Source organism: Xenopus tropicalis, chromosome 1 (genome assembly GCF_000004195.4).
Source record: "Xenopus tropicalis strain Nigerian chromosome 1, UCB_Xtro_10.0, whole genome shotgun sequence".
NCBI lineage: Eukaryota > Metazoa > Chordata > Amphibia > Anura > Pipidae > Xenopus > Xenopus tropicalis.
Window position 1 is genome coordinate 202,399,253 of NC_030677.2, and position 13,331 is coordinate 202,412,583.

Here is a 13,331-nt window from a genome sequence, read left to right on the forward strand (position 1 = left end):
GAAGATAAAAACAAAAGACAACAAAGAACGATCTTGCGTGAAACAGAAAGAGGGAAAAGAGCCTGAGCATTTAATTACTTAATTTGCTGTAATTATAGACAGCTGTTGAGTCCCCACAGGCTTAGAGCTTGGAGGCCTAATGTGTTGATAATAAAGACGGCTGGAAAATTGTGCGGCCATCAGTCTGGAGCAGGACAAAGATACACACCGGAAAAGAATAAAAGAATAGATGCTTAAAATAATACAATAATTATGCAATTTAGGCCATGAATTCATCAAAAAATTTTCTTATCTATCTGGCTGTCTATCTATCTATCTGGCTGTCTGTCTGTCTGTCTGTCTATCTATCTATCTATCTGGCTGTCTATCTATCTGACTGGCTGTCTATCTATCTGACTGTCTGTCTATCTATCTGACTGTCTGTCTATCTATCTGACTGTCTGTCTATCTATCTGACTGTCTGTCTATCTATCTGACTGTCTGTCTATCTATCTGACTGTCTGTCTATCTATCTATCTGACTGTCTATCTATCTATCTGACTGTCTGTCTATCTGTCTGACTGTCTGTCTATCTGTCTGACTGTCTGTCTGTCTATCTATCTGACTGTCTGTCTGTCTATCTATCGGACGGTCTGCCTTATCTATCTATAAACATGCAATGTGTGTCTGAATGTTTTAATCCAATAAGATGCTGGATTCCAAATGGAATGCACAGTGACTGAAAATATCTGTTTGTCTGTCTGTCTGTCTGTCTATCTATCTAACTGTCTGTTTGTCTATTCTCTGTACAAATACAGACATACCAACACAGGGGCACTAACGACGGGCCTGTCCGACCGATATCTGGCCTGAAATTGGGCAGATCTCGATCAGGCAGGTTTGAAATTTAGTCGGATCGGGGACTATATTGGCTAAATGCCCAAATTAGCCCGATATCACCCACCCGTAGGCCAAGCGAGCGTGTATGGCCACCAATACACTTTAAAGGGATACATGCCCCACTGGAGACATAAATATTAATTAATTATTAATTTCCTTATTGATAGCCCTAAGCTGGCTACACACAGGCAGATTCAAGTTTCCATTTCAGATCAAGTTGGCAGCTCATTTGCTTGTCCATAGGGTTGCCACCTGGCTGTTATTTCACCTGCTTAACCAGAAAAATACCAGCCAGGGCCGGGGCCAGTGTTACAAATTTATTGGTAATATGGCGTGGGTAATTTAGTAACAACTACTCAATCTGGTGCGGCTCACCTCGTTTCATCCCTCTCCCCTACCTAGCTCCTATACCCTGTCATGACTGCCCCCTGCTTGTGACATCATAGATCTGGTCACTGATGTCACTGCAAGCTGCCCTTAGGCCCGCACCTGCCCCTGCCAGTATAATTATTATAAAATGGTGGCAACACTACCCATGCATGGGCCCTTCCTGACAGATATTTGCCGTTGATGGTGCCCAAGCAAAATCTGCTTGGAGGTAGTTTCCCTATTGTTTTTACCTCCATATCCGTCGATTCAGCCCTGAACGTCAATGGAGGAAACAACGATCTTTCCTGCAACCAATGGTCGCAGTAAAGATCGAAATTGGTAAGTGTATGGCCACCTTAAGGGTAGCTTTCCCAAGCACAGAACAAACCCAAGCCATGAGATGAGACATATTGATACTGATATTAGGACTACATAAAACAATAAGAATAAAGAGAAGAGAGGTGGTTTCTGAACATGTTGTAGATGCTGCAGAGGAGATTGTGGCTTCATCCTGCACACAATGGGTTAATATAAGAGTACTTATAAGGGACACTGGGCTAGCTAGCTATGAAATAAATATTTGAAATAAATATTTTACTATGACTTTTTATGTTGAGTAACAGCAGGGGGCTTCCAGGTCCATGTGAATATGGGATTTTTGCTCAGCAGACAGTATATGGCAGCTCTCACTCATTATTAAATGAAAATTAATAAACTTTGAATTTCCAAAGCCAAGACGTTTCAACATCTAGACAATAAAGTGACAGTCAGCCCTCAGTCTAAGAAATACAGACGGAACACTGGCTATGATGATTGATGAGCGATTTCTCGGGATATCCCTGATGAGATTTTCTAAGCTGGCTTCCTAGGGGTTAATTTGATTAAACGACCCAAAGCGTGAACTCTTGTGGTATAAGTATCCCAAAAGAGTTCATATTATCTTCGCTCATCTGAATTACATTAACCCCCAAGGAATCCGCCCAGTAAAAATCTAAATATCTGGGACACCCCCGCTACAATCATTTGGCGCAGCCCATGTTCATTAATAGATGGAAAGGAAACACAAACGCACAGTAAAAGGGGGGGGGGGCACCACCACAAAAGTCAGACCTGCAAAAAAGCAAAGAAGACACTAAAAAATTGCTCGGTGGCAAATAATAAATGTTCTCGAGAAATGTTGAGATGTTTGCAGGCTATACAAGTTGGCTTCCAGAGTGGAGTTGCAATAACGTAGAATGTTTTATTATGAGTGTCATGGAGACGGTGTGAAAAATCAAGAGCCACAGGCAGTAAGCTGCATTGGGTCAATAATGCTCACAGAGACATTGTGTAGAGATAATCAACAACACGGCCCTTGGTTCTCTATGCACTGCAAACAGCTGAAGGGCAAATCAATACAGCCATGGGAAGGACACTACCGCGGTACACTTCCCACAATACACTGTTATTACGCGAGGAAAGCATCCAAAATGGAATCAATGTTACATCCTCCAAGATACAGTATTTCAACGATAAAGCTGTAGAACCCCTCAAAGTCTTCTTTTCCACAGTCAGGCTGGATATCATTGGGAATGTTAATGTCGGAATGTAGATATCTAGTGAGGCTTTCATCCTTATACGGGTAAATATGGTATTGGAAGGAATCTAGAAATATCAAAGCAGCCGGGGTTTGGTAATTTGGTCAAACCGCCAGTTAGAAATGTCTTACCCTTCCATGACTCGATCCGATTCCCAGTGGGCTACCATCTCCCATAAATAGACTGCGTGGCCTTCCTTCAGGGCTCTCCAGAGACCTCTAAACTTTATTTACTAACCAATCTACTAATACTAGCCAATTATAAAAAAAAAAAAATCCCCATTTCTCCAACCTAGTTTTTTTTTTCTTTTTATTTTACACTTAAATGATGGATCTTGTGGATTCAATAAAATGTACCCCCAGTCGCATTTATCATATCATTTTTCTCTATTCTGGATAGATTATAAGATTCAAATATCAAAAATATACCGCCAAAAAGAATGAAAATAGAAAGGTGGGAACTAGTGATGAGCGAATCTGTCCCGTTTTGCTTCGCCAAAAAAATCTTCCAAAAGATTTACGAAATGGCGAAAATGTTGCGCGTCAAAAAAATTGACGACCACAACAACTCTTTTGCCGCGCGACTATTCTTTTGCCGCACGCGACTATTCTTTGGACAACCGACTATTCTTTTGCCGCCCGCGACAATTCTTTGGACAACTGACAATTCTTTTGCCGCCCACGACAATTCTTTGGACAACCGACTATTCTTTTGCCGCCCGCGACAATTCTTTGGACAACCGACTATTCTTTTGCCGCCCGCGACAATTCTTTGGACAACCGACTATTCTTTTGCCGCCCGCGACAATTCTTTGGACAACCGACTATTCTTTTGCCGCCCGCGACAATTCTTTGGACAACCGACTATTCTTTTGCCGCCCGCGACAATTCTTTGGACAACTGACAATTCTTTTGCCGCCCGCGACAATTCTTTGGACAACCGACTATTCTTTTGCCGCCCGCGACAATTCTTTGGACAACTGACAATTCTTTTGCCGCCCGCGCCAATTCTTTGGACAACCGACTATTCTTTTGCTGCCCGCGACAATTCTTTTGATGCAGGCGCCAATTTTTGGACGTGCTGCAAATTTTTCCACAGCACATTTTTTAATCCGTTTCGCGAAACAATCCACCAATGGCAAAATGTGGAAATTCGCTGCAAATTCATACCTGCCGAAAGATTTTGCCTATCACTAGTGGGAAGTAGAAATGTAGCATTTCAGTGAATAAAACTCAAACCAGGGGGGTTATTTATCAATGTTCATTTTTTTTTTCCACTAATAATCATGAATTTGAATAATGATTTAAAAACATGGCTTTTCAATATTTATTAAGCTAACGAAACATGGAAAACGTCGATATCTAAAAGCTTTGGTTTTGTTTACTCCTTTTTTTTTTTTTTTAATAAATAAGGTAATACCCACCCTTTTTCCAAGTAGAAAAAAAATATGAAAATGACGCAAATCTGAATTTTGATAAATAGGCCCCCAGGGGTTATGTTGTATTCAGCCTTTCTGATGCAGCGTTGCCATAAAGAGTTTTGCATTAAATATAAAATGGTAAATATTACACGCTTCATCACTAAAATTCGAATTGAAATTGATTTGTATTGAAATTTAACATCAAATGAAATGTACATATCCGCGATTCTCCAAGGAATCTCATACTAGGGACTAATGATACAAGCGTCTGTATCTGATTGAATATAAATATATGCGCGCCTGTCTCTTTCTGGTTCCTGCAAATCAATGATGTATGAGGAATTTATCATTGAAATATTTCCACGAAGAAAAGGAATTTTTTTGAAGATTCCAGCTGCATCGTTTTGTACATAATTGCATAGGATTTAACATAAATTAGAGATAAACATTGCGTTTTCAGCCCAAGAAACTCCCCCCCCCCCCATTCCCTTTCAGCACCAGTGAATACCGACGTTTTCTGAATGTTTGATAATTACTCCTTGACAAGTCCTGGGGGGGTTCTGCTGGGATGGACTGGGATTGATGCTGCTATGGTCTTGCACTTTGTTGTCTTTTTAATTACCATTGCTTGATCAAGAGAAAGTACATTGATTGTAAGCCTGGAATCCGAATTTCACCCTATCGAGAAGCAGCACTCACTCTCGTTATCTGGTTGAGACTGTTGACGTCCCTCTGATCTTTAAACTACAGTGATGTATAGATATACTGTCATTTAGTTTTCTTTGAGAAATAAAAGGGGCTAAGCAACCCCCACCCCCCCAAAAAATTTCCACTAAACAAAATATTATGCCCATATGCCTCTTTTCCAGAGAAACAACCCCAACCCTGACAGTCTAACCTCATAGTTTAACCCTTCCATCCCCTTTACCAGTTTAGTTGCAGTCTCTGCACTCTCTCCAGCTCATTAATATCCTTCTTAAGGACTGGAGCCCAAAACTGCCCCCCCATACTCAAGGTGAGGCCTTACCAGGGACCTATAAAGGGGCAAAACTATGTTTCATCCCTTGCGTCAATGCCCTTTTTATACAAGACAGCACTTTATTTGCTTTAGTAGCCACCGAATGACAAAACTTACATTCTATTATTACAATATGCTTATAAAAAACCCATAGAAATCTGAGTTTTTATGTTTTTATATTAAGCTCTAGACACTTTAATAAATCTGCCCCAACAAGTCATTACACCATCATCTATTGTTATAATTCCTATTCGTTCTTTAGAAATAAAATTACATTTTGAGGTGGCTAGTGGAGTATTCTAGAATACACAGATGGATGCACGCTTTATAGAAGTGGAGCAGGATTCCCCAACAGGTTGTCCTACTTTATAGTTCCCAGTTTAAAGAGTAAATTCAGCCTCTATCTCCATCCGTGGAGCAGCTCCGTCCCTACAATGGTGCACAACAAGCATCATAACGGTTGCATCATAACGGTCCCGTAGAAGTAGACAATTCTTCGATTTGCTCTGAGGCTGTGTCTACCATCTCTGTTTTGGTACTCTTGGTTGCTCTAATTGCCACTTGACTTTAATGATATGAGAGACACAAGGCTACAAACTGTCTGTCTCAGCCATTCGTTTTAGTATCACTCATGGGCCCCATGCAGAAAGACAGTGTGACAGTGACACTTATAACTGAGTACAGTGTATCACAAGGGGACATTTATTGAATTTAAAAGATAGAGCTGGATTGGACAAATAGTATGCAAAGAAGAACATAGGATACTATGTCAGTGTCTATCAGCCATTTGCAGCAGACTGACTGGCAGAGCACAATCAATGTACTGGGCACCCCCTGCTGTAGCTCATACCGTATGTCTTAGTCAGTAGACCTTATATTATAGATTATTGCATGCAGAGAACATTCCTTCCATGTATAACTGTATGTATATAGTAATCTATAAAATGGTACATGCTGAGTTAAGTAGTAGAGTGTTAAAAAAAAAAAAAGGCAAACATCCCATTTAAGATTTTGTATTCATACACAAGTAGTGGCTACTTAATCTTCTTCATCTTACATTTCCCTATGGTCATAATTAGTCAACATATTGCCAAACTGAGCCATCTATATACTGTACAGGTATGGGACCTGTTATCCAGAATGCTCAGTACCTGGGTTTTTCTGGATAAGGGATCTTTATGTAATTTGGATCCCCATAACTTGTCTGCTCAACATCATTTAAATATTGAATAAACCCAATAGGTCTGTTCTGCCCCCAATAAGGGGTAATTATATCTTTGTTGGGATCAAGTACAGGTACTGTTTTATTATTACAGAGAAAAGGGAATCATTTAACCATTAAATAAACCCAATAGGGCTGTTCTGCCCCCAATAAGGGGTAATTATATCTTAGTTGGGATCAAGTACAGGTACTGTTTTATTATTACAGAGAAAAGGGAATCATTTAACCATGAAATAAACCCAATAGGGCTGTTCTGCCCCAATAAGGGGTAATTATATCTTAGTTGGGATCAAGTACAGGTACTGTTTTATTATTACAGAGAAAAGGGAATCATTTAACCATGAAATAAACCCAATAGGGCTGTTCTGCCCCCAATAAGGGGTAATTATATCTTAGTTGGGATCAAGTACAGGTACTGTTTTATTATTACAGAGAAAAGGGAATCATTTAACCATTAAATAAACCCAATAGGGCTGTTCTGCCCCAATAAGGGGTAATTATATCTTAGTTGGGATCAAGTACAGGTACTGTTTTATTATTACAGAGAAAAGGGAATCATTTAACCATTAAATAAACCCAATAGGGCTGTTCTGCCCCCAATGAGGGGTAATTATATCTTAGAACTGTTTTCTTTTTTTAGAACTGTTGAGTCTATGGGTGATGGCCTTTTCGTAATACGGAACTTTCTGGATAACGGGTTTCCAGATAAGGCATCCCATACCTGTATTGCTAAACTGAGCAATCCATATACAGTATTACTAAACTGAGCTAACCCTTCCATACATTAGAATGTAACAGTTATGCTGGGAATGGTTTCAAAAGTGTGGATTTTTCTGCAAAATACTGATGTTTTTATCTGTGTTCTATACAGCTCACTGCCTTCCAGGGCCTATACAATGTAAAGTTTAATATTTATTTTGCCTTTTTGCGTTTCGGGGGAAGGAGTGACACATTTGTCTACACAATTTAACCTTTATTGTCTGTATTGACCTATATTAAAGCACTTGTAGCTCTACTTCAGAGGTCACTAGGGATTTGTTAGACTAAAGTGTTCATAGAAATGCCTGAAATGCTACTGGCCATAAATATACAAGCGTATAACATATCTCAGGGCTCCGGGATCCTTATATCAGCTGACAGATAACATGCTGGAAAGGGGAGCATGACCCATCTACATTTAGGCAGCCGAAGAGCTGAAATCTCAGCTTTATGAATAATGTATAGCATGAAGAGTATAAAATGGATGTCTGTAAACAGTGAATTAAAACCTACCCATCTGTAGGCATTGCTTATAGGGTAAATATATATATAATATATCATTTCTAAATCAACATAAATCTAAAATGTGGGATTTTTCTTTTGTATTATATATTAAAATAGTTTTTTTAAAGATTTTTTTTAGAAAAAAATGTAATTAAACCTTTATAAACAAATTCTGAGTTACATTAAAAAGTATAAAAAAAAAAACTATAAAGAAAGGGTTAAGCAACAAAATCAATAAATATTTTCACTTTGTATCTCCATATCAGCAGCCATTTTTGTAAAGTGCTTGGGAAGGTCAGAGGTGTTGATAAAAAGCACGGCTAAGTGCAAACTGTAACATATATATACATATATACACGGCTGGATCTGCAACGGAAATCTTCCCTCTGGCTTTGTTTGCCCTTGCCACTTTAACCCATAAAGCAAAAGGACCGTATCTTATCTCACTCATTTTTTCCCCATCCTATTGTTAAAGTGCCATTTTAAAGTGATAGTTATAGAGAGCAAATTCATTAAAAAAAGATATATATGTGTGTGTGTACAGTGGTGTGAAAAACTATTTGCCCCCTTCCTGATTTCTTATTCTTTTGCATGTTTGTCACACTTAAATGTTTCTGCTCATCAAAAACCGTTAACTATTAGTCAAAGATAACATAATTGAACACAAAATGCAGTTTTTAAATGAAGGTTTACGTTATTAAGGGAGAAAAAAAACTCCAAATCTACATGGCCCTGTGTGAAAAAGTGATTGCCCCCTTGTTAAAAAATAACTTAACTGTGGTTTATCAATTTCAATTTTCAATTTCAATATCAATTTCTGTAGTCACCCCCAGGCCTGATTACTGCCACACCTGTTTCAATCAAGAAATCACTTAAATAGGAGCTACCTGACACAGAGAAGTAGACCAAAAGCACCTCAAAAGCTAGACATCATGCCAAGATCCAAAGAAATTCAGGAACAAATGAGAACAAAAGTAATTGAGATCTATCAGTCTGGTAAAGGTTATAAAGCCATTTCTAAAGCTTTGGGACTCCAGCGAACCACAGTGAGAGCCATTATCCACAAATGGCAAAAACATGGAACAGTGGTGAACCTTCCCAGGAGTGGCCGGCCGACCAAAATTACCCCAAGAGCGCAGAGACAACTCATCCGAGAGGCCACAAAAGACCCCAGGACAACATCTAAAGAACTGCAGGCCTCACTTGCCTCAATTAAGGTCAGTGTTCACGACTCCACCATAAGAAAGAGACTGGGCAAAAACGGCCTGCATGGCAGATTTCCAAGGCGCAAACCACTTTTAAGCAAAAAGAACATTATGGCTTGTCTCAATTTTGCTAAAAAAACATCTCAATGATTGCCAAGACTTTTGAGAAAATACCTTGTGGACCGACGAGACAAAAGTTGAACTTTTTGGAAGGTGCGTGTCACGTTACATCTGGCGTAAAAGTAACACAGCATTTCAGAAAAAGAACATCATACCAACAGTAAAATATGGTGGTGGTAGTGTGATGGTCTGGGGTTGTTTTGCTGCTTCAGGACCTGGAAGGCTTGCTGTGATAGATGGAACCATGAATTCTACTGTCTACCAAAAAATCCTGAAGGAGAATGTCCGGCCATCTGTTTGTCAACTCAAGCTGAAGCGATCTTGGGTGCTGCAGCAGGACAATGACCCAAAACACACCAGCAAATCCACCTCTGAATGGCTGAAGAAAAACAAAATGAAGACTTTGGAGTGGCCTAGTCAAAGTCCTGACCTGAATCCTATTGAGATGTTGTGGCATGACCTTAAAAAGGCGGTTCATGCTAGAAAACCCTCAAATAAAGCTGAATTACAACAATTCTGCAAAGATGAGTGGGCCAAAATTCCTCCAGAGCGCTGTAAAAGACTCGTTGCAAGTTATCGCAAACGCTTGATTGCAGTTATTGCTGCTAAGGGTGGCCCAACCAGTTATTAGGTTCAGGGGGCAATTACTTTTTCACACAGGGCCATGTAGGTTTGGATTTTTTTTCTCCCTAAATAATAAAAACCCTCATTTAAAAACTGCATTTTGTGTTTACTTGTGTTATCTTTGACTAATAGTTAAATGTGTTTGATGATCAGAAACATTTTGTGTGAAAAACATGCAAAAGAATAAGATATCAGGAAGGGGGCAAATAGTTTTTCACACCACTGTATATATATTATATATATATATATATATATATAAATACATGTAACATATTATGAAGCTTCATTTAAGACTATAATCAATAGCTGTATTCCAATTGCAATGAGAAGCACTTGGGTCTGCCATTTTATTGTGGGATAGTCAATAAAGGGTTATTAGTCCAAAGGAAAAATGTAGTTTCATCAGGACAAAAAATTCCTCCCACAGATTGAGATTTTTTTTAAAGATGTTTATCAATTTTTTTGTGGATCTTCTTGCAAAGATACGTTGACAAAAACATTTCAGAACTCAAAGCTGCTGAGACCAATGGGCAAAAGTGTTGGTCAGAATGAACATCTCTCTTTTTTTTAACTGTTCTTGAGAATTCTCGAGTTGCTTTACATTTACTAACCCACAACAGTTTTGGGTCTGGGTTTTTGACACCAAAAAAGTCGCAAACCGCTTAAAAGTCGCAGGAAAAAAAGTCACAACTTTTAAAAAATGTATTCAGTGTAACAATACCGAATGTGAAAACTCTCCACCTAAAACCTGTCGAGATCATGTAGAAGTCAATGGCAAATGTCCCTTCCCTGGAAAATATTTCTTTGCTTCAAAATTTTCTAGTTTTTCAGATTTTTGATGTTGGTTCATGGATAATCTGCACATAAACCCCTAGACAAGCCAGTAAAACCACTAAATAGATAATGGGCATTTTAACCCCAGCCTTGCCCTATAATTTCTATGGAAAATGGATAATCTGCATATTAACCCAAAATATGCCAGTACAATTACTACAGGAAGTGAATAATCTGCATATTAACCCCAGATGTGCCAGTATAATTACTACAGGAAATAGATAACCAGCATATTAAAACACAGACATGATCCAGGGACTGGTCCGATTGCCATCTTGGAGTCAGGAAGGAATTTTTTCCCCTCTGTGGCAAATTAGAGAGGCTTCAGATGGGGTTTTTTGCCTTCCTCTGGATCAAGTGGCAGTTAGGCAGGTTATATATAGGCATTATGGTTGGACTTGATGGACGTATGTCTTTTTTCAACCTAACTTACTATGTTACTACTATGTTACTATGACATGCCGCTATAATCACTGCAAAAAGATCACTAAAAATGTGCATTGAGCATTCCATTAACTCTATACAGACATTTACTGTGGCAAGACAAATGTTTCTAACTGGTAGTAACATTGCCCAGTGCCTTTGGATCTTAAAGGGTGTCTGGCTGTGCTGTATTTAATCTGGGGTGTTAGTTATACCCTCCCTACTCCATTCTGTGAGGTTTTAAAATTCCAGGTGGGGGGCACTTGCCCCCTATTTGCGGATGCCCATGATGTCAACTCCATCTACACCAGTGATCCCCAACCAGTGACTCAGGGGCAACATGTTGCTCACCAACCCCTTGGATGTTGCTCTCAGTGCCCCCAAACCAGGTAGTTATTTTTGAATTCCTGACTTGGGGGCAAGTTTTAGTTGAATAAAAACAAGATTTCCTACCAAATAAAGCCCCTGTATGCGGATATTGTGCATAGAGGCTCCCTAATAGCCAATCACAGCCCTTATTTGGCACCTCCATGAACTTTTATGGTGCTTGTGTTGCTCCCCAAGTCTTTTTACATTTGACTGTGGCTCATGAGTAAGAAAGGTTGGGGACCCCGGACCTACACAGTGTTATTTGGATATATTCTTACCTGACATTTTCCTGTGCGAATGTCATACAAGGCCACTGTGCCAATGCGGGCTCCCACTGCTATTCGGTGACTCCGCTCACAGTAGCTGACCATGTAGAACCTGGTAGAACACAATGAAAATGAGGGAAAGTATCAGTGGCTGACCAGGTGGAACCAAATAGAACCTGGCAGAACAGAAAGAAAGAACTTGAGAAGCTGATTATGCTAAAACTGACGGAACACAAAGAACAGGAAGAAGGGTAACAATATCTGACCATTAAGAACATAAATACAATACAGAAATTGTCATTTAACAAGCTTCCTTGTCATGCAAGGCACAAAAATGGTTGTAATAAATAAATAAATATTTTTATCATGCTACTTGTCTTGCACCTTGTACTTGGCAGTCACATTAAAATTAATAGAAAAGCTCACAAACATATGGAAGGGATGGCACTGCCCATATAATGACACTTTTACATTTTGTTCCGGTACCAGTACATAGCTTGCTCCTAACCGTAGGCTAGAAATGTTGAGCTTGATGCGATAACTCTATAGTAATGACTCTACTATAATTCTGAAAATTATTTATAACTGAGAATTATTAACAACTGAGAATTATTTACAACGTTTGGGCCTGGGACGGCCTTCTTGCACCGATTGCGTCTATATTTATCAGGGAGAATGCCTTCAAAAAGTAGACATCTTTGCTTCCAGCTAATCTTCTTCACCCGAGAATAATGTGATGAGAAAAAAACAATTTAGCATTCTATCATTACTATACTACGATAAGATACAATATCAATTCTGTCTATAAAAAAAGGGACAGGTTTATAACCCGGCAATAAATGGCTAGGTCGAAGCTGATTATATAGAAGAAGTCTTCTTTTCCATTCTTGGTTAACCAAACAGATTGATGAAAGGGTAACTGGACATTAAAAGAAATGTTATGACCTCAATACCCCAGAATTGACTGAAAACTGAATTTCTCAGTAAAGAGAACTCTTTGGGCAGTTAATAGATGTCCTTCTTCTCAGACAGCTATCAAGAGAACGCATACCCCAATTTGTCCCTCCTTTCCTAGTTATACACATAGGACACCTCCTCAGTGCTCATTAACATTTACAAATGAAATGTTAAGATTTTATTAAATCTTTATGCTCCTGATGCATGCTGGGACAAATGGTTATTGTACAGGTATGGGACCCGTTATGCTTGGGACCAAGGGTATTCGGGACAAGGGGTCTTTCTGTAATTTGGATTTCCATACCTTAAGTCTACTAAAAAATCAATAAAACATTAATTAAACCCAATAGGATTGTTCTGCCCCCAATAAGGGGTACTGTATATACTCGAGTATAAGCCTAGTTTTTCAGTGCCCAAAATGTGCTGAAAAAGTCACCCTCGGCTTATACTCGAGTTGGGTGCCATGGGTCCCTCTAGACTAGCACCCTCTCTCCTTTGTGTGCAAATTAGGCCCCCTGGAACCAGACCCTCCAGTGCCCTGGCCCGCTCCCATATTCATCTTCATCTCCCATCCTCACCTGTCCCATTCTGCACTATACATTGCACTTTATATTCTATATAAACCATAGTTTTGAAGGATTTTAACTCTTTGTGTTTTAGCTTGCTGATTGAACTAAGGGGGTAGTACTCTTAAGGTATCATTGTGGATACCATATAGTTTCCCACCCTATGCTTATACTTGAGTCAATAAGTTCTTCCAGCTTTCTTAGGTAAAATTAGGTACC

General features: G+C 39.2%; 1 protein-coding gene across 4 annotated transcripts in view; it reads right to left on the reverse strand.

Moving 5' to 3' along the window:
• wdr7 (WD repeat domain 7) overlaps window positions 1–13,331 on the reverse strand; it is a 228,509-nt gene that overhangs the window by 30,014 nt on the left and 185,164 nt on the right. For all 4 annotated transcript variants that reach the window (XM_018090767.2, XM_018090674.2, XM_012956678.3 and 1 more), the window contains 1 exon segment: window positions 11,602–11,701. In XM_018090767.2, coding sequence (XP_017946256.1) covers window positions 11,602–11,701 — 100 coding nt within the window.